The sequence below is a fragment of the Sphaeramia orbicularis genome, chromosome 16 (assembly GCF_902148855.1).
Source record: "Sphaeramia orbicularis chromosome 16, fSphaOr1.1, whole genome shotgun sequence".
Lineage (NCBI taxonomy): Eukaryota > Metazoa > Chordata > Actinopteri > Kurtiformes > Apogonidae > Sphaeramia > Sphaeramia orbicularis.
The window spans coordinates 61,831,911-61,857,150 of NC_043972.1; the positions used below are offsets into that span (position 1 = coordinate 61,831,911).

Genomic DNA, 25,240 nt, shown 5'->3' on the forward strand with positions numbered 1-25,240 from the left:
TGTTTAATTGAAAGTTAAATTTAGTCAAGAGTTATTTTGTCTGAAACAGCTGATGCACTGTTTGTTTAATACTCAGTGTTTGGTCTGAAGCAGCTAATAATAAACTAGAAGCACTCGGAGAGCGCAGACCTCCCCCAAGGCTGATCAGTGCCCCCCCCGTGGGCCCCCCCCACGCCAAGGAGGTTATGTTTTTGCCAGGGTTGGTTTGTTTGTTTGTCTGTCTGTTAATGTGCAACATAACTCAAAAAGTTATGGACAGATTTTGATGAAATTTTCAGGGTTTGTTGGAAATGGGCCCCCCCGTGGGCCACCCCACCCCCGATCACCACCAAAATGTAATCATTTCTTCCTTATCCCATTTCCAACAAACCCTGAAAATTTCATCCAAATCTGTCCATAACTTTTTGAGTTATGTTGCACACTAACGGACAGACAGACAGACAAACAAACAAACCCTGGCAAAAACATAACCTCCTTGGCGGAGGTAATAATAATAAATGACAGAACTAGTGCAAGCTTTGCTCCAGTAAACCTTTGGAAAACCTCTCTGTGGTTAGGTGTGGTGCAGGTCACAGGATCTGGGTCCATGGTCCTGGACCCAGATGTGGGTCCATGGTCCTGTGGTCACATGACTGTCCCTGAGAAACACTCCTGTCCTCAGTGAGAGTGAAGACATGAGTGAACGGCCTAATGTAAAGACCTCTGAACCACCACTGAGTGCACAGAGGGGATCCTACAAAGAACGCCGACCCTGTTCTGTTCAAGAACATCCTCCGTTTGAAATGAACCCGGTCCACAGATCTTCTGGAACAGCTGTTTTCTTCTCGTGATGCTCAGACACATCATCATGTCACAGCTCAAAGATCTCATCCTCCCCATCCCTCAGTTTTTTGGTGAGTTTGGTGACGGTAAGGGGCGTGGCCAAAAGCCTGGTCTTCTGTTGCATTCTGGGAGGTGACATGACACTCTGAGACCTTCTGATTGGACGCCACTCTGACGTCCTGCTGCCGCTGCTGCACGCCGCTTCGAAAGCAGCAACCCTGTGAAAAAACACAAACACAAGAACACACGTCTGAGGAGAGGCAAAAACAACCACAAACAGAACCAGAGGCAAACAGAACCAAAGGCAAACAGAACCAGAACCAGAGGCAAACAGAACCAGAGACAAACAGAACCAGAGGCAAACAGAACCAGAGACATACAGAACCAGAGGCAAACAGAACCAGAGGCAAACAGAACCAGAACCAGAGGCAAACAGAACCAGAGACAAACAGAACCAGAGGCAAACAGAACCAGAGACAAACAGAACCAGAGGCAAACAGAACCAGAGACATACAGAACCAGAGGCAAACAGAACCAGAGGCAAACAGAACCAGAGACAAACAGAACCAGAGGCAAACAGAACCAGAGACATACAGAACCAGAGGCAAACAGAACCAGAGGCAAACAGAACCAGAGACAAACAGAACCAGAGGCAAACAGAACCAGAACCAGAGACAAACAGAACCAGAGACAAACAGAACCAGAGGCAAACAGAACCAGAGACATACAGAACCAGAGGCAAACAGAACCAGAGGCAAACAGAACCAGAGACAAACAGAACCAGAGGCAAACAGAACCAGAGACAAACAGAACCAGAACCAGAGACAACCAGAACCAGAGACAACCAGAACCAGAGACAAACAGAACCAGAGACAACCAGAACCAGAGACAAACAGAACCACAGACAACCAGAACCAGAACCAGAGGCAAACAGAACCAGAGGCAAACAGAACCAGACCAAAACCATAAGAACACAAGACTGAGAGGCAAACTGTCTGAAGACAAACTACAGCTGTGAATATTTGCTGCTCCTTCTTATTCTTCCATCCTCACAGGAGTACAGTGAACATCTGCAGACTGGAGCTGAGATCTGCACTAAACACTGGCTTCAGGAAATACTGAAGAACTAAGCCCTTCCTCCATTTCTTTCTTCACCGTTCATCATTCTTGTTAGCCGCAGCTCTGAGGTTATTTTTAGTTACACTGACTGTTGATATGCAGATCAGTGAACATGAAACATATATTCCAAATGTGTCCAAAGAATCCTCATAAAACTGGAATAATTCAGTATATTCACACATTTTAGATGGAAAAGGCTCCATTCATAAAGGTCCGAAGTCTGAAAATCCAAACAACATATGCCGTTTCCATGACAACGGTCCCATTCACATCAGGTTCCTATTGGTCAGGACCACTTTAAAAGAACCCATAGTTTTCCAGGCTTCTGTTTGTTTGAGTTCCTGAAGAGGGCTTGAAGCCGGAACACGTTACAGTGTTTTTTAAGTGTCTACACACGACCAAAGCAGGGATGCACCCATACCACTTTTTTCCAGACCGAGTATGAGTACGACTACTTAGATTTCAGTACTTGCCGATACCGAGTACTGATCCTAGTCCTTAATAATCCCATTCCAGTTGTTAGTTCCTTTTGTAAATGTGCTTTATTGTCGTTGTCATTAGTCTGACTGGAACAAAGTGCTGCTACTGACATTTAATGTGTTGGAATGAGCGTTTGTCAGTTAATCCACCAGGGGGCACCGCTCTGAATTAACCATACTGGACAAATACCACGAAGAAGAGGAACGTTTAATGAAGAAGAAGAAGAAAGTCAGTAATACCAAACCTGTAGACGACAGAGGGAACACTACTGTGATACTAATGTTACAGCGTTTTCTCTGGTAAGGTTTAAAAGTTTAGCTTCAGCAGGAAGAGAAAAGACAAATGAGTGAGAGGTTTGGTTTGTACTTCCACTGGTGGCGGTCCGCACCGCTCCGTACTCCCGCTGGTATTCTCATTCTGTTTACGCATCCATGAGCACCTGGAAAACAGATGGAATGTACGCAACTTTTTGACTCAGCCTTACTTTGATCAGCCTCATTTATTTGGTTCAGTCTCCACACTCTTCACACTCACACACATTCTTCCTCCTCCTCGTACCTGCTGTACTGAACTGGGAATGTCACATGGCCGTAAGTGGTATCGGAGCACTTATTTCGGATTACTTTTCCGAGTACGAGTATGAGTACACACACTGAGTATTGGAGCCGATGCCGATACTCGTATCGGTGCATCCCTAGACCAAAGCGTAAAAATAAAGGCATTTGAATGTTTAAAGACAGTGCCTTGGAGTTTTCCTCTCTTTGTTATCTACTTTATGAAACCCTTTTCCAAAGAGCACCCCCCAAACACACTGTTTTTAGCCCTACAAGCATTCCATCCAATGACTTTTTGAACTTTATCACTTTATTTGTTGAATATTAGTGTGAGCGTAAATGTACTCGCAGCTCATAATAATTAGAAATAGAGTATTATTAGGGCTAAACCGTCTGAAGTCAACCTGAGTTTTGTACAGGGTCATACAACCATATTAGCTGTTGGATTTTTAAGGACAAATAATAATATTCTATCTATTAAAAAGACTGAATGTGTGATCACAAAGTACAAATGCACCAATGGACAGCTTTAATTTGATAGACACCAAATATGAGCACTCTAACATGTCTGCAGACATAGAGGATCCCTGTATATGAATCCAAAGTGTCAGAATTCAACAGTACAAGAAAACTGGAACATTTCCACAGTGACCCAACCATTTGAACTTTGTTTTATCGTTCCTTTATAAGATAAGATATTCCTTTACTGATCTCACAATGGGGAAATTCACAGTGTTATCAGCAGCATAAAACATACACATAAACACACATTATTGAGTCTGTTTGCTCTTTTTGTCTGGTGCTGTGGTTCGCTCAGACCTCAGTTTCAGAGAAACTCACTGAATCAAATAGTCAGATGGTCCAGTCACCTGATTGGTCAGTCCCAGTCTTGTCCCGCCTCCCTGTCCACTAAACAGGTCCAGAGGATGGATTCATCAGTTCTGAATAATGACTCCCATCCTTTACCAGGTGAGTTTCAGCTCCTTTCCTCTGGACAGAGGTTGTTAGTCTCAGGTTCAGGACACAGCGTTAATAAAAACAGCTGTTCCTGTCACTGTCACTGAGCTAAAAATGAAATAGTGACATTGCACTTTATTTCCTTATTGTAGTTATTTATTCTATTTCTTTGCTCTATTGATTATTATTGTGACTTCTAATTTTTAAATTTTATGTTCTCCTAGTTTTTATCCCAGACTGTTTTCATCTTCTTGGGTTTTTCTTGTCTTTTATTGCATCTTGTTTTTATTTATTTGATCTTATTTATTTTATTCCTTTCCTTACCCATGCTGCTATACTGATGAATGGTGGAACTCTGAGCACTTTTTGTCCTGTCTGGACGCTCGATCAACTACCTGTCAAACAGGTCTAATGTATGTTTTGTTGTAATGCCAAAAGCAATCACCATGTCTACAAAACAAATCTACCCACAGGTAGAAATGAAGGAACCTTGAACTTTGAACCTTGTACACTCCAAACACCACACGTACCTTTTCTCTGCCTCTTCACATCCTTTGACTGCAGCATGTTTAGACTGGCTGATCAAACCGTCCAGTCTTTTCAGAAAATCCCCCGGTGTGAGCTCTGACAGCGCATCCCTGCAGTCCACTGGGTTCTGTTCGGAGCCAGAGCCGGCGCCGCCCTCCAACTCCTCTTCAGCCAAACCCACCTGGTGACCGCTGCCGTCCAAATCACAGGACATCACAGGGATGGACAGGGACTTCTTCAGGAAAATGGAGTCGTTTGTGTAAAGTCTATTTGCCCTTTTTATTTGCTCCATCTGAAAGAAAAAACCCACATAAACACTTGAAAAAGCTTTCACAGTGTACCTGTAACTGAGTCTGTACTCCAACTGAACAATAGAAGAGACTGACAGGGTGGAAAGGACGGACGGAGGGACAGACGGACAGAGGAGGTGGACCAATGAGACACATTGACAACAGACAGTTACTTTACCACCTCCAAACTCTCTTCAGTCTGTTAAAGGGTACACTATAACTACAACATTTTCACTGTTCCCGTTCAGCTCTGTTTAACAGAAGAAATTAAGCCTCTTCAAAAACACACACTTTACTGCCTCGATGTTTGGTTTGGATTTGAGGACAGATCCAGCAGGTCCACAGGGACCCATGTCCTGTCCAATAGTGTCTGTGTTTCAACTCAATAACTGATCTGTTTCATACAAGTATGAACAGGTCTGAGTAAATACTGTCACATGACACATGGGACAACTGAAAGAAATAACATTTTGGGGTAAAAATATTTAAATTACTGCTGTGTGAAAAAGGGACTGAAAATGAACATCTCTTTTTTTTTTTTTTACTTTACACAAATGTCCAAAACCGGCTGTTCTCATCATACATGGATCCTAAATGAAACACAGGGCTTTAACTCTGATGATAAAAAAAACAACTGGGATCAATATTGAATCAAAATGTGTGAATGATCAGTTTTATGAACACTAATCTGTTGTGACACAGGGAGACAGCAGTTTGGACCTGTGTTCAGGATCAGAATAAAAGACTGACTGGACAGGGCTCAAAATTAACTTTTTGACCTAGGAGCACTGTGCTCCTAACCCTAAAAAGTTAGGAGCACAGGCTAAAATCTAGGCGCACCACTATTATATAAAAAATTTGGAGAACAAGCAAAACTCTTGGCCATACCAAGTAATATTCCTATATGTATTTAAGCAATGTTAACCACCTAGAATAAAGTATTTGAATAGAGTATGAAAGAAAAAGCTTACATTGACACAGGTGCAAAACAATTGTCAATGTGTGGTATATACTTTAGTTGGTTCTTGGAGAAGAAAGACGAATCACACCATTATTTGCAACAACCAACTTTTTTATTTCATGGCCTAAAGGCCCTTAGTCACTATGGTCTACACCACACCTGAAGTCAGGTCTCCTTGACCTGGTGCCAGAGTGTAGGTACTTCCTGACCGCTGGCAGTGCATCGAAGTCATGCAGTGTTGGACCATCCGCAGAGATGCGGATGAGATCTTCGACTCTGCTGACAGCCAGGCTTGCCCTTGTTGAACCCTTGATTCTCCTCTGTGCAGAGAAACCTCTTTCACATTGTGCTGAAGAGATAGGCAGCCTGCGCACGCGAGGGGGCGGGGACTAGATTTTCCGCTTCAGTCAGCAGGGCGTGGAGCTTGTTTATTTTCAGCTGACGAGTTACTTCTGCAGCCATTATTCTAGGCGCACGTATTAATTTTCGCTCATTTTTTTATTGGCACACCGTGCGATCGTAATCTCAAAAACAGTCGCACTACCGAAATTCTCAGGCACATGCGACCATAATTCAGTCGCAGTCACGAGCCCTGCTGGAACTAAAACATTATAAAAATGATCTTAAACTGTTACCGAACAGATGTATTACAACTGAAGTGATAAACACAGATAAGAACAGAGAATATTTGACCAATAGTTGGATTGGACAGAAACTCTGAATATTCATGTACTGATGAAGAATTAGTTCAACAGATTCGGACTAAAAATATAACTGATACAAGAACTAATATTATTATTATAGTTAATAGTGCATTTACATATATGAGTCTGAACAAATATTATTATTATAGTTAATAGTGCATTTACATATATGAGTCTGAACAAATATTATTATTATAGTTAATAGTGCACTTACATACACTATACTGCCAAAAGTATTCCCTCACCTGCCTTGACTCCCATATGAATGTCAGGTCCATCCCATTCCTAGTCTATGGGTTCAGTCTGACGTGGCTCCACCCTTTGCAGCTCTAACAGCTTCAACTCTTCTGGGAAGGCTGTCCACAAGGTTTAGGAGTGTGTTCATGGGAATTTTGGACCATTCTTCCAGAAGCGCTTTTGTGAGGTCCCACACTGATGTTGGACAGAAGGCCTGGCTCTCAGTCTGCGCTCTAATTCATCCAAAGGTGTTCTATGGGGTTGAGGTCAGGACTGTGTGCAGGCCAGTCCAGTTCATCCACACCAGACTCTGTCCTCCATGTCCAAATGGACCTTGCTTTGTGCACTGGTGCACAGTCATGTTGGAAGAGGAAGGGGCCGGCTCCAAACTGTTCCCACAAAGTTGGGAGCATGGAATTGTCCAAAATGTCTTGGTATGCTGAAGCATTCCCAGTTCCTTTCACTGGAACTAAGGGGCCCAGCCCAGCTCCTGAAAAACAACCCCACACCATAACCCCCCCTCCACCAAACTTTACACTCGGCACAATGCGCTCCCACAAGTATCGTTCTCCTGGCGACCGCCAAACCCAGACCCGTCCATCAGATCACCAGATGGAGAAGTGCGATTGGTCAGTCCAGAGAAGGCTCCTCCCCTGCTCTACAGTCCAGTGGCGGCGTGCTTTACACCACTGCATCCACCGCTTTGCATTGCACTTGCTGATGTATGGCTTGGATGCGGCCGCTCGGCCACGGAAACCCATTCCATGAAGCTCTGTGTGCACTGTTCTGGGGCTAATCTGAAGGACACATGAAGTTTGGAGGTCTGTACCATTGACTCTGCAGACAGTCGTCCACCTCTTCACACTCTGCGCCTCAGCATCCGCTGACCCCGCTCCATCAGTTTCCGTGGCCTACCACTGCGTGGCTGAGTTGCCGTCGTTCCCAAACACTTCCACTTTCTTATAATCCAGCTGACAGCTGACTGTGGAATATTTAGGAGCCAGGAAAGTTCACCACTGGATTTGTTGCACAGGTGGCATCCTATCACAGTTCCACGCTGGAATTCACTGAGCTCCTGAGAGAGACCCATTCTGTCCCAAATGTTTGTAAAAGCAGTCTGCATGCCTAGGGCTGGATTTAATACACCTGTGGACATGGAAGGGACTGGAACAGCTGAGTCTGAGGATTGGGATGGAGGAGACAAGACTTTGGGCAATATAGTGTATATGAGTCTGAACAAATATTATTATTATAGTTAATAGTGCATTTACATATTTCAGTCTTTATTAGGTTTCATTTAAAATTGATTATATCTTTATATCTTTTTTTCTACAAGTAGTACTGAAATTTTGTAAACAGTTCCATAAAATAGAGTTGTCAAAAATTTTAGTCCACCTGGTCTCAGGTGGACCACAGACAGTCCTGCTGGGTCCCAGGTGGACCACAGACAGTCCTGCTGGGTCCCAGGTGGACCTCAGACAGCCCTGCTGGGTCCCAGGTGGACCTCAGACAGCCCTGCTGGGTCCCTGGTGGACCTCAGTCCTTTTCAGTCCTATTTACAGGTCCTCTTATTACTTACCGTCACTCCGTACTTCAGAGCCAGGCCTGCTAGTGTTTCTCCGGGCTGGATCATGTGTTCTATCCGCCTGTGTCGGACCGGGGACAGCTGGGACCGGACCAAACTGCCGTAGGACTTGGTCTGCCTCCCCCGGAGCAGGCCGTTCCCTCTGGCCGGTAAAGAAGCCCGTTCTCCGGACATGACGGTGATCCACTTAATCCGACCAGTGTTTAAACTCCGAACCCACGAACCAGCTGAAGTTGGACTGTCAGGACACGGACACAGTTCTGCACATCCCAAATATTAGAATTTACAGTCTGTTCCACCGGTGTGTCCACGGCTGTGTTAGCTCTGTGTTAGCCTGTTAGCTCTGACGGTCATTCATGTGTTTCCAGGGCTGTGTTAGCCTGTTAGCTCTGGGTTAGCCTGTTAGCTCTGACAGTCATTCATGTGTTTCCAGGGCTGTGTTAGCCTGTTAGCTCTGGGTTAGCTTTGACATTCATGTGTTTCCAGGGCTGTGTTAGCCTGTTAGCTCTGGGTTAGCCTGTTAGCTCTGACAGTCATTCATGTGTTTCCAGGGCTGTGTTAGCCTGTTAGCTCTGGGTTAGCCTGTTAGCTCTGACAGTCATTCATGTGTTTCCAGGGCTGTGTTAGCCTGTTAGCTCTGACAGTCATTCATGTGTTTCCAGGGCTGTGTTAGCCTGTTAGCTCTGATGGTAACTAATGATGATGCTCCGGATCCAACTGTGTCCAACTACCGGTCCAACCGGAAGCATCTGTCCAAAGGAACCAGCATGTCTGACTGTACTGAGTGTAAAACAGCTGATCTGTCAAAGGAACCACAGAAAAAGTGTGTTCCGCTGAACTCCCCCTTCATATCAGTTAGATATCCGCCCTGTCAGCTGTCAGAGGACCGTAGATGTCCACAGCAGGATCATGTGTTTACGCTGTGGTCGGATGTCCCATATGGTCCCATGATCCCTCACTGATGATGCATTCATGGAACTAGAGACGTTCTGTGAAAAAAAGAAAGACTGACTGAAATGACATGTACATTCTACGCTATAACGTGCATTAGTTCATGTACTCCTCACGTAGTTATCTTCAGAATATCTGAGCACATTTTCACATATTTTAAGAATCACTGAACATTGTGAAATTAATAGGAAAAAAAATAGAAACTCCGAATAACCAAATTCTTTCCAAATATAGAATAAAGCACTGTATACAGCAAATGTGTAAAAACTGACCATGTCTACAGATAATTATTATAATGTGGTTGAAAGTTCCAGAGAGAACATGTACTGTGTTTGTGTTTAAAAAGTTAATATTTGAATTTCTGATTATTTCCGTTGCAGTGAATGTCTCACAACGACCCGGAAGTGTACGTCCTGTTGCTTTGGTCTATGTTGTAACTGTATTAGCCTCAGTTGTAATCTGTGTATTTGCAGTAGAAATACAGAAAAAAGTCATGTCTTTCAAACGGGAAGGGGATGACCGGTCCCAGCTGAATATTCTAAAGGTAAAAGAGTTTTGTGAGTTTCTCCAGAATCAATTATAAATGAGAGACTCCGGTTTGTTTTGTTAGCATGTTGGCTAATGATACAGTGAGCACAGATGACAGAAAACCTGCTGAAATACTGACTCCATTTGAGCTGCCGGTTACTTTATTTAATTTAAAACCTGCTGAAATACTGACTCCATTTGAGCTGCCGGTTACTTTATTTAATTTAAAACCTGCTGAAATACTGACTCCATTTGAGCTGCCTGTTACTTTGTTTAATTGTCTTGTGTTTAAGAAAAGGCGAGTTGCAGACCTTTTGTCCAATTATATCACTGAGGATGAAGCAGCTCTCATGAAAAATGGAAGGTAAAATGAAATTCCTTTATATTAATTATTTTGTATGTATTTTTTTAACATAATGATGGCCAGAATACAAAATCTCCTATCTGAAAAAATCATTTTTTTCAGGAAACAAACAAACAAAAAAAAGTTTAGTTTTATTATAGTATGGTCTTTGTTAAAGATATCCAAGCATATTCTACTGTTCTCAGACTCTCTTTCTATATTATGTGTTAACAATACATACTAGGTATTTATGCCTTCCAAAGTGCAGTCCATTTAATGTGAAAACTCAAAATCTAAAAATTTGCAGATAGGAGGTGTTGTTTTTTGGCCATCGATATGTATGTTAACTGAAGACTTACATCGAAAACTCTTTTTTTTTTTTTTTTTTTTTAGATACTCTTGCCTTGTGTGCTCCTATCGGCCTGTGTTTGACACTATTGATATGTTAACAGTCCACAGGAAAGGGAAAAGGCATCTAGAGGGTGAGCCTGTTGCATATTTACACAGTAGGAGTTTATTTTGTACTTTAACAGGATGGAAATATGAGATTAAAGACACCTTTCCTAGTCACAGCAGGTGATGCAATTCTTTGAATCTGTATTAATCATCAGGTTAACATTGATGACAGTGAAGGCAATACAGTCAATGAGTCCGTTAGGGAAAGACTTTTGACAGTTTATTTTTGTGTGTGAATTTCTACATATCATTAACTGGAGCCTGTTCTGGACACCAAAACACATATAATGGACACAACGATGATTTTACTACATGTAACTTATACCAGATTAATCATACTTAAAAAATAAAAATGGGTACATATAAGTTTATCATCTTGTCAGTACCCCTGACCACGGTGCTGATGAAGATCAGAAGTTCATCTATAACACCTACAACAGCAGCTCACTGCCCCTAATATGTGCTATATGATAATGCTAATTACTGTTTTTATGTAGTATGTGTATTAGAGTGGATAAAATGCAGAAACTGAATTTCCCCACAGGACAAGAAAGTGAGTTAACCTTGAAAGTTAAAAGTTCACAGTAACAAACTAAAAAGGCTGGAGATTCTTGCTCAAAAGAAAAAAAAAAAAAGGGACGGAGATGAGCCAACTTTATGGTGTGTCATTGGATTCAGCTCTTCCCCACTAAACAAACTTAAAAGAAAATACCTTAACTACCCCAAGAAAAACCCACCTGTGATGAAAATAAGATAATACAAAAACTGTAAAACAGGCTGGAGAAACAATCAGCTAAATAAAGAAAAAATAGATCCTGAGCTGAGCTGTGGCTGATGTGATGTGTGTGTGGGAGAGACTCCACTGCCCCTCAGCCCATGACCTTCAGTTGAATAGATGAGGACAGATAATTATGAATGGAAACAGGTAGACGGAGGGAGTCAGAGGGAGAAGGAAAACAGGAGGAAATAAAAAAAAAAAAAAAAACATATGCAGCACTTAATACTGTGCATTCCAGCCCACATATACATAACTGTATATCTTTAGATATCATATATTATAGACGTGTACTTGGGCCACACTAAAGGGGAAAAAATGAACTTGTATTTTAAGTAAAGTCAGTATTGTGGGAAAAAGTAATTTAGTAATATAATGAAAATACAGTGGCAATATCTCAAGAAAAAAACTAAATAATCAGAAAATAGTCAAAGTCAAAATATTCCGATTGTAAAGTTGTGTTTTGTTTTTTTGTTTTTTTTGTTTTAGAAAAAGGTGAATTAGTATAAGAATAAGGTCTTTATATTTGAGGAATAAAGTTGTTATATTTTGACAATAAAAAGTCAAAACAATGCAGGAATGTAATGATGTCAGTTTTTTGTTTTGTTTGCTTTCTGTGCAAAGATATAATGTTGTAAAATTCTCCGTTGAATTAAATGAAGCAGACTGAGCCCAGTACCTGGTGCTCTAGCAATATTGTTACTTTTTCTGACAATATTATGTCTTCATTCTCCGACTTTTTTCCAAAATATTATAAGTTTTTTGACTTTCATTTAGTGTTGAATACTTCCCTGAATTGCCAGGTCACTCAGTCATCTTATAGTATACAGATTCATACTGTGCATTATTTTGTGTTGATTCAAATTCTCTTTTTTTTTTTTTTCCAGCATTACAAAAATTCTATGGAAAGAAAACACAACTTAGAAATGAGATTGTAAAGAGACAACATGAAAACTACGTCCAATCAGAACAAAATCTACAGGTACAGTCGTTCACCACAGTCATAATAATTATGATGGTTTTTTGTTCGATGTATGAAAAAGGTGCTGAAATATTGCGGCTGAGGGGTTCATCAGGTGATAAAATATACGAGCAAAATAAGTTCTTATTGTGTTTGTGACTGATTGAGCTTCATGTTGGTCTGTTGGAGCAAAGGCCTATTATTAGTGACCCTGTGATCCGGCCTCATGGCCCAGACACAAAGCTCCTGCTGACCACTGCAAACCTGTTCTGTTGGACCAAACAGACAACTGGATAGAATTAGGATCATCATATGAGATCATCATGTGTTTTTATAGGAACCTTCCAGCTCTGCACCTCTACTGGCACAGACCCGCAAACTCACCCATCATGCTTTACTGAAGTCTGTACCATATAACAGCCGCCACCAAAAAAACAGGTATGGAACTGTGACGTCACCGAAAACCAGGTATGGAACTGTGACGTCACCAAAAACCAGGTATGGAACTGTGACGTCACCGAAAACCAGGTATGGAACTGCGACGTCACCAAAAACCAGGTATGGAACTGTGACGTCACCAAAAACCAGGTGTGGAACTGTGACGTCACCAAAAACCAGGTATGGAACTGTGACGTCACAGACCCATAAACTCACCCATCATGCTTTATTGAAGTCTGTACCATATAACAGCTGAAACAGAAAAAACAGGTATGGAACCAGGGTTCTCGCTAGGGTCATTGAACGTCGGGGCCCCCCACACTGTCCCTGGAGGGCCCCGATGCTGAGATTTGACCTGCAACGCTGTCTTTCAACCAGCGTAGTGGTGTTTTTGTGTGTGTGTGTGTGTGATCGTCCAGCGTAATGATAACAAGATTTCTATTCATCCATAATCTTCCGCTTATCCGGGGCCGGGTCGTGGGGGTAACACTCTAAGCAGGGATGCCCAGACTTCCCTCTCCCCAGACTCCTCCTCCAGCTGTTCCGGGGGGACCCCGAGGCGTTCCCAAGCCAGCCGAGAGACATAGTCTCTCCAACGTATCCTGGGTCTTCCCCGAGGTCTCCTCCCGGTGGGACATGCCCGGAACACCTCCCTAGGGAGGCGTCCAGGAGGCATCCGAAAAAGATGCCCGAGCCACCTCAGCTGGCCCCTCTCAACGCAAAGGAGCAGCGGCTCTACTCCGAGCTCCTCCCTGGTGACTGAGCTCCTCCCCCTATCCCTAAGGGTGCGCCCAGCCACCCTGCGGAGGAAACTCATTTCGACCGCTTGTATCCGGGATCTTGTACTTTCGGTCATGACCCAAAGCTCATGACCACAGGTGAGGGTAGGAACGTAGATTGACCGGTAAATCCAGAGCTTCTCCTCTCAGCTCAGCTCCTTCTTCACCACAACAGACCGGTACAGCAACCGCATCACTGCAGACGATGCACCGATCCGTCTGTCAATCTCACGCGCCATCCTTCCCTCACTCGTGAACAAGACCCCAAGATACTTGAACTCCTCCACTTGGGGCAAAGACTCCCCACCGACCCGGAGAGGACAGACCACCTTTTTCCGGTTGAGAACCATGGCCTCGGATTTGGAGGTGCTGATCCTCATCCTGCTCGCTTCACACTCGGCTGCAAACCGCCCAAGGGCACGCTGAAGGTCCAGGTTCGATGAGGCCAACAGGACAACGTCATCTGCAAAAAGCAGAGATGAAATCCTGTGGTCCCCAAACCGGACCCCCTCCGGCCCCTGGCTGCGCCTAGAAATTCTGTCCATAAAAATAATGAACAGAACCGGTGACAAAGGGCAGCCCTGCCAGAGTCCAACATGCACCTGGAACAGGTCTGAGCTTGCGAACCACCTCAGTGACTTCAGTTTGGGTGATGGACGAGTCCACCTCTGAGAGCTCAGTTTCTGCTTCCTCCATGGAAGACGTGACAGTGGGATTGAGGAGATCCTCGAAGTATTCCTTCCACCATCCGACAACATCCCCAGTCGAGGTCAGCTCCTCCCACTTCCACTGTAAACAGTGTTGGTGGTGCACTGCCTTCCCCTCCTGAGGCGCTGGATGGTTTGCCAGAATTTCCTCAAGGCTGACCGATAGTCCTCCTCCATGGCCTCCCCAAATTCCACCCAGACCCCAGGTTTTGCCTCCACTACCGCTCGTGCTGCTGCACGCCTGGCCCACCAGTACCCATCAGCTGCTTCGGGAGTCCCACGGGCCAACAAGGTCCGATAAGACTCCTTCTTCAGCTTGACGGCATCCCTTACTTCCGGGGTCCACCACTGGGTTCGGGGATTACCGCCACGACAGGCACCGGAGACCTTGCGACCACAGCTCCGAGCAGCCGCTTCGACAACGGAGGTGGAGAACATGGTCCACTCGGACTCAATGTCCCCAGCCTCCCCTGGGATCTGGGAGAAGCTCACTCGGAGGTGGGAGTTGAAGACCACGCTGACATCGGGCTCTGCCAGACATTCCCAGCAGACCCTCACAACACGTTTGGGCCTGCTGAGTCTGTCCGGTTTCCTCCTTCGCCAGCGAATCCAACTCACCGCCAGATGGTGATCAGTGGACAGCTCTGCCCCTTTCTTCACCCGAGTGTCCAAAACACACGGCCGGAGGTCTGATGATACGACAACGAAGTCTATCATTGGCCTCCAGCCTAGGGTGTCCTGGTGCCAAGTGCACTTCTGGACATCCCTGTGTTCGAACATGGTGTTCGTTATGGACAAACTGTGACGAGCACAGAAGTCCAATAACAGAACACCACTGGGGTTCAGATCAGGGAGGCGTTCCTCCCCATCACCCCCCTCCAGGTCTCACTGTCGTTGCCCACGTGGGCATTGAAGTCTTCCAGGAAAACAATGGAGTCCCCAGTCGGAGCACCATCCAGCACCCCTCCCAGGGACTCCAAGAAGGCCGGGTACTCTGCACTGCTGTTGGGCCCGTAGGCCCAGGCAACAGTGAGGCACCTGTCCCCGACCCGAAGGCGTAGGGACGCGACCCTCTGGTTCACCGGGGTGAACTCCAACACATGGCGGCTGAGCTGAGGGGCTATGACCACGCCCACACCAGCCCACCGCCTCTCACCACGGGCAACGCCAGAGAAGTGGAGAGTCCAGCCCCTTTTGAGGGGTTGGGTTCCAGAGCCCAAGCTGTGTGTGGAGGTGAGCCCGACTATATCTAGACGGTATCTCTTAACCTCCCTCACAAGCTCCGGCTCCTTCCCTCCAGTGAAGTGACATTCCATGTCCCAAGAGCCAGACTCTGCATCCGGGGATCGGGTTGTCGGGCTCCCTGCCGTCGACTGCCACCCAATCCACACTGCACCCGGCCCCTACAATTCCCTCGGTGGGTGGTGAGTCCACCGGAGGGCGGGCCCATGTGGCTCCTTCGGGCTGGGCCCGGCTGGACCCCGTGGGCATAGGTCCGGCCACCAGGCGCTCACATTCGAGCCCCAACCCCAGGCCTGGCTCCAGGGTGGGGCCCCAGCTGCGCCATACCGGGTGACGACATGTTCTTCTGTTGATGTTTTTTCATAGGGGCTTCTGAACTGCTGTTAGTCTGGCACGTCACCCAGGACCTGTTTGCCTTGGGAGACCCTACCAGGGGCATAAAGCCCCCGACAACATAGCTCCTGGGATCATTTGGGCACTCAAACTCCCCCACCACGATAAGGTGGCAGTTCAAGGGGGAGTGAGAACAAGATTTGAATTTTAAAAAATATATTCCTTTGTCTTGGCACAAAGTGCTGCAGACAGGAAATGGGAACAATAGAATCAACACCCCTTTGTGTGCCTTGGTATTGTCTGACGCCCGCCCACCAACATCACTTGCCTTACGCTCCCGGACCCCCCTACAAAACTCGCACCATATATGAGGTGCGCCACCTGCGGCGTGTGCCGCATACATGGTGTCCTTACGCTGTAAAAAAGTCCTAGTGAGAACCCTGATCTGTCCAGACTGTTTGCTCTAGTCAGCAGCATCTCATGTATACTTTACAGACAGGGAAAAGGGGACATGTGAAATAAAGCACCTGTGTTTATTTTTAGCACAAAGCCAGAAAACAGACATGTGTGCAGTTCATCTGGTCCCACAGACAGCACCAACACAACAGCACTGGAACAAGTGGAAGCATGTGACACAGCCAAAGGCTCCCACTGTTTACCTCCGAAAACCAGAGGCTGTGGCACAGGTACCAGTTTACCTCCAAGCCAAACCAGAGGTACCATGACTCCAGATCATGTATGTTTGAACTGAAGCCTGGCTCTGACAGAAACTGTAACTGTGCATGTTTTATCCACTGGAACAAAAACAGGGTCAAAGCAGTCCCAGAACACAGACGGATCTGCACCAGTGACGGCCCACAGGAAGAGGGAGCTGGAGCACTACCTGAAACTGAAGAGGTACGGAAACTGAACAGGTACTGAAACTGAACAGGTACTGAACAGGTACTGAAACTGAACAGGTACTGAAACTGAACAGGTACTGAAACTGAGCAGGTACTGAACAGGTACTGAAACTGAACAGGTACTGAGAACTACTTGAAACTGAAGAGGTACTGAAACTGAACAGGTACTGAAACTGAACAGGTGCTGAGAACTACTTGAAACTGAAGAGGTACTGAAACTGAACAGGTACTGAGACTGGCACAGCACATCCAATAAAGGACCAGGTCCACAGGGACCCATGTCCTGTCCACTAGTGTCTGTGTTTAAACTCAATAACTGATCTGTTTCATACATGTATGAACAGGTCTGAGGAAATACTATCACATGACACATGGGACAACTGACAGAAATAACATTTTTGGTAAAATATTTAAATTCCTGCTGTGTGACACAGGGACTGAAAATGAACATAATTTTTTTTTTTTTTCACTTTATTCAAATGTCCAAAACCGGCTGTTCTCATCATAAATGGATCCTAAATGAAACACAGGGCTTTCACTCTGATGATAAAAAACAACGGGGATCAATATTGAATCAAAATGTGTCAATGATCAGTTTTATGAACACTAATCTGTTGTGACACGAGGACAGCAGTTTGGACCTGTGTTCAGGATCAGAATAAAAGACTGACTGGAACTAAAACACTACAAATATGATCCTAAACTGTTACTGAACAGACATATGACAACTGAAGTGAAAAATACAAAGAATAGCAGAGCATATTTGACTAATAAATGGATTGGACAGAACCTCTGAATATTCATGTACTGATGAAGAATTAGTTCAACAGATTCAGACTGAAAATATCACTGTTACAAGAACAAATATTATTATTATAGTTAATAGTGCATTTACATTTATGAGTCTGAACAAATATTATTATTATAGTTAATAGTGCATTTACATATATGTCAGAACTATAACTTTACATAATTGATTGTATTTTTTTTTTTTTTCTACAAGTGATACTGAAATTTTGTAAACTGTTCCATAAAATAGAGTTATGAGCCTTTTTGAGAAATGATAGGAGAAACTTAAATTTTTGACACTGATGTTGACCCTAAAGCATAGATGTCAAACTCACAAACAACCCAATATGATCTGAAATCGGAGCAGTAAAATGATAGGCATAATAATATAAAGAAATAAGGCATAATAATATAAATAAATACAATAATTAAAAAACATAATTTTCTTTGTTTTAGTGTAGAAAAAATAGAATAAAATGACATCATGAAAATGTAAATAACCTGATCAAATATAAACAACCTCTTCAGAAAAATAAGTGCAGTTTCAGTAATATTATGTCTCAGCTTATTATGAACACAGCGTACAGATCCCAGTAGATCTACAAGTTGGAATATGTGTGTAAATGATAAACTGAGCCACAATATTGTTAAAATCCACATATTTTTCTTATGAAATTTCAGGTTTATATTTGATCAGGTTATTCACGTTTTATTGTTAAATCAATCAATCAATCAATCAAACTTTATTTCTATAGCACTTTTCATACATGGTACATGTAGCACAAAGTGCTTGACAACAAAACCCCCCACTGTCCCGCGGTTGCAAGTAAAAATACAAGCAACAGAGTAAAGTTTACTGTAAGGGTTTAATTAAAAACTAGACTAAAAAGATAAGTTTTAAGTTTACCACTGGCAGCGGACCTCAGGTCCTCAGGTCGGCTGTTCCATAGTTTAGGGCCATAAAAGCTGAATGAGGCCTCACCAGGAGTGTTAGTGTGGACTCTAGGAACAGTTAGAGATGACTACCTAAGGACCTGAGGGTCCCAGAGGGCTCATATGTTAAAAGCAAATCAGATAAATAAATAGGGCTAAGACCATTAACAGTTTTAAAAACCAGTAAAAGCACTTTAAAACTGATCCTGAAGCTCACAGGAGCCAGTGCACAGACCTGAGCACTGGGGTCACATGTTCTGGTTCTGGTCCTCGTCAGCAGTCGGGCTGCAGAGTTCTGGAGCAGCTGCAGCGGTGCAGTGGTCTTCTGAGGAAGACCAGAAAGGAGAGCGTTACAATAACTAATTCGACTTGTGACAAATGCATGTATCAAAGTCTGTGCACTGGCTCGAGAGGGAAGTGGTCGTACTCTGGCAATATTTTTGAAATGATAAAAAACAGTTTTGGTAACAGACCTGATGTGTGGCTCCGAGCTAAGCTCACAGTCTAGTAAAACACCCAGACTTTTAACCCTCTCAGAGGAGCCCAGTGAATGGGTTTGGAGCTCAGCTTTGAGCCTCTCCCTCTGAGCCTCAGGACCAACAGTTAAAACCTCAGTTTTGTCCTGGTTGAGCTGGAGGAAGTTTTCTGCCATCCAGGACTTAATATCTAAAATGCAATTAAAAAGGGTGTTGATGGGGCTGAGGTCATCTGGAGACACAGTAATATAAATCTGAGTGTCATCAGCATAACTATGAAAGTTAATGCTGTGTCTCCTGATGACCTGTCCTAGAGGCAGCCTAGAAAGGTTAAAAAGGGTTGGACCTAAAATTGACCCTTGGGGAACACCACAATCCATTTTGCACCTTTTTGATGAGTGTTCCCCAATACTAACATAAAAATCCCTGTTTGTTAAAAATGATTCAAAGCAGTTAAAAACAGACCCAGACAGACCAACTGTGGTATGTAATCTGTCTAAAAGAATGTGGTGGTCCACAGTGTCAAACGCTGCCATAAGATCCAACAGGACCAAGACGGCAAGCTTTTTGTTGTCCATGTTGGACCTAATGTCATTTAAAATTTGAACCAGTGCCGTCTCTGTGCTATGGTGCGCTCTAAAACCAGATTGATAAAATTCTAAAATGTTGTTAGAATTAATAAAATCGTTGATCTGGTTAAAAACAATTTTCTCTAAAATTTTACTTAAAAACGGCAGGTTGGACACAGGTCTGTAGTTGCTGGCAAGGGAGGGGTCCAGTTTATGATTCTTGAGAAGGGGTCTGACCATGGCGGTTTTAAGAGCTGTTGGAAAGACCCCTCTCTGCAATGAATAATTTACAATATTAAGAACATCATCATCTATAAAAAAACGATTTACAAAGAGAAGTGGGAATGGAATCTAAAAAGCAAGTGGTTGTTTTTAACTGTAAAACGACTTTAAGACTCTCAGCATCAACCAGGGCAAAATTCCCCAAAGTAGCAGATAAAACCAGTGGATCTGAGACAAAAGCGTTGCCTGGCTGTGGTTGCTGCAGGTCTGACCTAATAGACTGTATTTTACTGGTGAAGTGACTTAAGAACATATCACAGTTGGGCATATTTGAAGGAGCACTGTTGTTGAAGATGGGGTTAATTACCGAGCTAAATGTGGAAAACAGGACCTTTGGATTATGGCGGTTGTCATTTATAAGTTTGGAAAAATATGAATGTCTTTCTTCCTTCAGACAGTTATTGTAGTTTTTAAGTTGTTCCCTGTAAATTTCATAATTGACTGTGATTTTATTCTTGCGCCACTTTCTTTCTGCTTTCCTGCAATTTTTCTTGAGAATGTTTGTTTTTTCATTTTTCCATGGGCAGTTTTTTATTTTAACCATTTTCACTTTTAAAGGGGCTACGGCATCGAGAGTAGATTCCAATTTATTATTAAAAATGTCAACAATAAAATCACAGGAAGAGGGTAAAACAGGGCGAGGAATTTGGGTTAAAATCTTGGTAAAATTTGAAGTCACTTCAGCAGTAAGATAACACTTCTTGACAGTTTGTACAGACCGGGGAGGCTGAACAATAATACTGACATTAAAAAACACACAAAAATGATCCGATAGGCCAACAGCCACAACAGAGACAGGATCAGCAGAAATTCCATATGTGATCACCAGATCCAGTATGAGGCCTCTGCTGTGGGTTGTGAGACATGTTTAAAATCCATACAATTTAAAATATTTAAAAAATCTGTTGCCAACAAGGCTGATTGATTATCAGTGTGTAAATTAAAATCACCTACAATAATAATGTTCTCATATGTTGAGTGAGCAATGGACAGGAGATCTGAGAACTGACTGATAAAGAGTGTAGAGGGCTTGGGGGTGGGGGTGGGGGGTAAATGCAGATAAAAAGAATATGAGGATTAATTAAAACCAGAGAGTGATACTCAAATGATAAGTAGTGATTAAAATAAACATTTTTGAAGCCGTATGAGGTGGAAAAGACTGTGGCTGTGCCACCTCCTCTGTCTCCTGTGCAGGATGAGTATGTGTCGTTCTAAGCAGGAGGTGTGGTTTCATTTAAAGTGGCCGCTCCATCAGCACCTGTCCATGTCTGTTAAAAACATACAATCTAAGTTCCTGTTAATAATCGTATCATTAATTACAAACCATTTATTTGACAGTGATCTCATGTTTCAGACTGCCATTTTAAAAGTCACTGAAGGATTGTTCTCCTTGGTTCCGTGCACGCGCAGGGGCTCGAGATGATTTCAGTTTCTGGCCCTACGACCATTCCTCTGTCCTTTCCATGTGTGTTCTGTGGACTGGAACAGTGTGTGTGGATGGACTGAACTCTGAGGAGGTCTGAAGTCAGTCCTGAGGCTGCGAGGATGTGGATGTTGTGGACGGGGACGCGCTCCTACAGTCCTGGCGCAGCGCCAAAGAAAAGTTTATGTTGGCGGAGAGAAAGCGCGCTCCCTGTAGTTCAGGTGTAGTCCATCCTTATTAAACGAGTCCATTTGATTCCAGAAAAGATGAAAATTGTCGACATACGCTATGTGGTGGGCCAGGCAGGAGGATGACAGCCACATGTGCAGAGGCAGGAGCCTGGAGAAGCAGCCGCACCCACGGCCACTTACAGGGACAAGGACACAGAGGACAGAGGACACCACTGGTTGGCGCAGAATATTGAAAAGGTTTAGAAAATCAACCTTTAAAAGCTCCGACTGTCGCCGGGGAACATCATTGGTGCAGACATGTGCTATCACCGTGTGGACAGAGGGGTGCAGCTCCAGTGTGTCATGAATTTTTTCACTGATGTCTTTGACTGTGGCCCCTGGGAAACACAGTGTGACAGTCCACCTACACTTCACACCGAGAACAATAGAATCCCCAATCAACAAGGTCGTAGGGGCCGGTCGGGGACGCACCTTGGGGCGACCATCCTGGGGCGCACTGCGTTCGCTCAGTCCAGGGCCAATCATGTCCGTGGAGGAGGCTGCACAGGTGGAGGGCTTGTCTACGGGGCGGTTTCGTGTTTCTGGAGGGAACGAGGCGGGAGACAGGGCCAGAGGAGAGCCTGGTCGGGGGGTGAAAGTCAACACGGCCGGCCTGCGTGGGGCGGGCTGGTGAGGCGCACCTTTAGGAGTGCAGTGCGTCACAGAGCACCTGAAGTTGGCTGTCTGCTGGTGTTGAGCGGCTCTGGGCAGTGGTGGAAACTCCTGCTCATCCAATACATTGTACCTGATGGACAGCTGGATCTCCGGGGCTGGTTGTGATGTCTTACGCTGTTCGCCAGTTTTTGCTCGGCGTGGCACCAAAGTCCAATCCTCAGGCCCAGCGGGTGTGGAACAGCGGCGGGCAGACTTTGGCATGGCTCCCTGTTTGATCCAATGATCACTTAATCGCGGCGGGGCAGGGTGCGTCCACGGCACTGCGCCATCCAGGTGGTGATACTCTGTGGCCGCGCCAGCTTCCGCCTCCTTAGCAGTGGGACATAGCACCACCATGCTGCCCATGAGCCTTTGGGCATCCTGGATCTGGTGTAGAATGGAGATTCTTTCCTGGAGTACGACAACTTGTTGGCTTGATTTATGACATCCCTCACAGTGCCCGGAAGAGGTGAGTGATGCCATGGCAACCGTAGCCGTCGCCAGAAGGCAGTGTCAGTTCTGAAAAGTTTAACCAGGCAGCGGGTTGCTGTTTTCACCAGGATCGGAAAGAAGGTTGTTTAGAGTCAACTTGTGTCCAAGTTTTGTGTCCAAGTGTTAAATATGGAAAAAAAATGCATAAATACAGGAGCTAGCCGTGCCTTGTTCTCTTGCCGTGCCATATAAAGGATAGTTTGTAAATGTAAATATTTTCAGTGGTGTTGAATTTGTTCACCCTGAACCAAGGAGAAACTTTAGAGTGGTTGTATTTGTATTTTTGTTCTTCTTTCTCTGTTTGACTCTTTCACTAAAGCCTCTTCATCTTTTGTTTTTTTTCTGCTTTTTCAGTGACGGCTGGGTGCAGGACAGGAGCGGTCAGTGGGTTAAAGATGACAATGTGGAGTTCGACTCAGATGAGGAGGAGCCTCCATCACTGCCCACTCTGACAACAGTCCCATCTGTGGACAAACACCCGCAGCCCACTGACAATATTTAAGGCCCTATGATGGTGCATTTAGGGCCCCATGGTGGTGCATTTAGGGCCACACAGTAGTGCAGTGGATAGCACTGGTACCCCACAGACAGAAGGTTCTGGGTTGGATGGGGGTGCGACCTTTGTGTGTGGAGTTTACATGTTCTCCTCTGCGTGGGTTCTCTCTGGCTCCTCCCACCATCCAAACACATGCTCTGATAGGTTAATGGGTTCATCTAAATTCCCCATAGATGTGAATAATAAGTGATAATTTGTCTCCACATGTTCAGTCTGTGATGAACTGGTCACATGTCCAGAGTGAACCCCGCCTTCCCCCTTAAGTAGATGAGATAGGCTCCACCCCCGTGGCCCTTGTGAGGATAAAGTGGGTTCAGAAAATGAATGAATGAATGAATACTGCATTCAATGATGAAAAACACCTAGTTACAAATGTCTGTGTGTTGTCATTGCTTCACGTTCTCTATTGAAAAATCCATGTTTTACACATAAAACAGAAGGAATGCAGATGCACTGGATCATGACATGGAAGCTGGACATGAACGTTTTTTTTTTTTTTTTTCTTTTTCCTTAAAATATAAATAAAGGCACTAAAATTCAACAGACTTTTTTTTCTTTTTTTTCTCCAGTGTGGTGGTAATTATGTTTAGTTGCTAATATGTAATTGGTTTATTTATGGCTACACATTTGAATAGAAAATTGCCATTTTTCCAGTAGGTTATTGTATTTTCTGACATTTTCAGGTATAAATTGCCTTGTTTTCAAAAACTTAAATGTGTACCCAATACGATATTTGATACTCATTTTTCTGTTTAATGGATAAAACTCTTTTCATTTGTGAAAAATTCCTTTACTTCCCTTCCTTTCTGATCAAACTCAGCCCTCAGTCATCTTAACCAGTAGTGAGCGGTGGTGTTCATTTTGGTGCTAATCTGAGTATAGAAGGGAACACTTAATATTTGTTCAGACCCCCCCCACCACAGTTGGTATAAATTGGATAAGACCTTCAGGGTTAGGGGGGAGGCTGCACGCAGACTTAACATGGGTTAGTTTCTGATGACACCACTAATACAGCATGTGCTCACTTCATTCTTTCGGTCCTGTGGAAATGGACGGAATCTGTGGAAGATGAGAGTTACAGAAGTGAGATGTTTGAAAGTGAAGGTCACTGATGATTCACTTCTGATGACCTTTAATATTATCTTTGCTCTTTCACTACTGCAACTAACAATTTCCCCTGAGGTTATAATGACAAAAAAACAAAACACAGTATGGTTCAAACTGTCACAGCTTCTATGACACTGAACAGTACAATCCAAAAATACACCTGTTTGCTGTGAAACATCACAGACGTACCCTTGTAAAACACTGGAGCTGGGTGGCATATGATTTTAGATGACTTAAGGATACTTTCAAACGCTAAATGTCACTGTTGTTTTAAATTGTGAAGTCTGAATAAGTCATATTTGTTCTTATTTTTCAGTCATGAATGACATAATGTAAGAAATCAACAAAATGAAGAAATAAGGGCATGTGGTGTCGGAACCCCAGCAATGCTGTGAAAATCCTTGGAGGTTAACAGCTGTTTGTGTTCATAAATCTGTAAGGGGGTCCATGGGTGCCCCCCCACCCTTCAGCCAACCCTCTTTAAGTTGGTCTTATATTTGGAACAGGGTAATTCAAGCCCAGTGAAGTGGGTTAGGTTCTGTGGAGTAAAAATAAGTCAGGCGCTTGAGGGAAGTCAGAGGATCAGGAGAGACTTGAAGGGATTGAAACTCTGTGATTCTTGACATGAAGAGTTCATCCCTAAAATACTGTTAAATACACCAGTCTGATTTAAGTATTACCACTGCTGAGGATCCAGGTGTCAACATCTGCCTGAGGATGGAAAAGTTCAGGCCAAAAGTTGAATCCCAGTCAGTTCTGTCTTTCCTAAAAGTAAAAGTTTTCATACCTGACATTTCCAACTAAGCTTCATGGTTCATCCCATCATAAATATGAGTTTCAGTAGTTTGGCTTTCACACTGAGACAGAAACTTATCCATCTAACATTGTCCTTTTGTAGACGCCCATCTTGTTAATTGGCCTTCATTTTTGATTTCCTCTGCAGACTGAATCTTCCATGAGTTCTTTTATTTTTGGCTGTGAATTCTTTAGGTTCAAAATATCCAAAAGTATTTACAGTTTCAACAGACTGAACCCCGGCTCAGTGTGATGTGGACTGAGAACATCTGTTTCAGTCCC

At 43.9% G+C, this 25,240-nt stretch overlaps 3 protein-coding genes across 7 annotated transcripts in view; 2 read left to right on the top strand and 1 right to left on the bottom strand.

Moving 5' to 3' along the window:
• LOC115436014 (tumor necrosis factor, alpha-induced protein 8-like protein 2 B) overlaps positions 1 to 11,036 on the top strand; it is a 45,294-nt gene extending 34,258 nt beyond the window's left edge. The window contains exon 4 of the mRNA XM_030158701.1: positions 11,025 to 11,036. The gene's annotated coding sequence lies outside the window, so the exon portion shown is untranslated. The remainder of the gene's footprint in view (positions 1 to 11,024) is intronic.
• LOC115436013 (lysM and putative peptidoglycan-binding domain-containing protein 1-like) lies at positions 758 to 9,123 on the bottom strand. Its single transcript, XM_030158698.1, has 3 exons — positions 8,232 to 9,123; positions 4,463 to 4,752; positions 758 to 1,040 (listed from the first exon to the last, which is right to left on the bottom strand). Exons 1-3 carry the CDS (start codon positions 8,409 to 8,411, stop codon positions 851 to 853), a joined length of 660 nt encoding a protein of 219 aa, XP_030014558.1. The 5' UTR covers positions 8,412 to 9,123; the 3' UTR covers positions 758 to 850.
• On the top strand, positions 9,579 to 23,390 carry LOC115436012 (sodium channel modifier 1-like). Of its 5 annotated transcripts, none has more exons than XM_030158692.1 (8): positions 9,579 to 9,732; positions 10,010 to 10,080; positions 10,453 to 10,541; positions 12,178 to 12,272; positions 12,589 to 12,869; positions 16,294 to 16,466; positions 16,560 to 16,647; positions 22,855 to 23,390. In XM_030158692.1, the coding sequence occupies exons 1-8, from the start codon at positions 9,682 to 9,684 to the stop codon at positions 23,000 to 23,002; spliced, it is 996 nt and encodes a 331-aa protein (XP_030014552.1). In that variant the 5' UTR covers positions 9,579 to 9,681; the 3' UTR covers positions 23,003 to 23,390. The 5 variants fall into 5 exon arrangements, with proteins under 5 accessions (XP_030014552.1, XP_030014553.1, XP_030014556.1 ...); XM_030158693.1 differs by having other exon boundaries at positions 16,294 to 16,436; XM_030158696.1 differs by having other exon boundaries at positions 12,589 to 12,689.
• Positions 23,391 to 25,240: the final 1,850 nt, after the last annotated feature.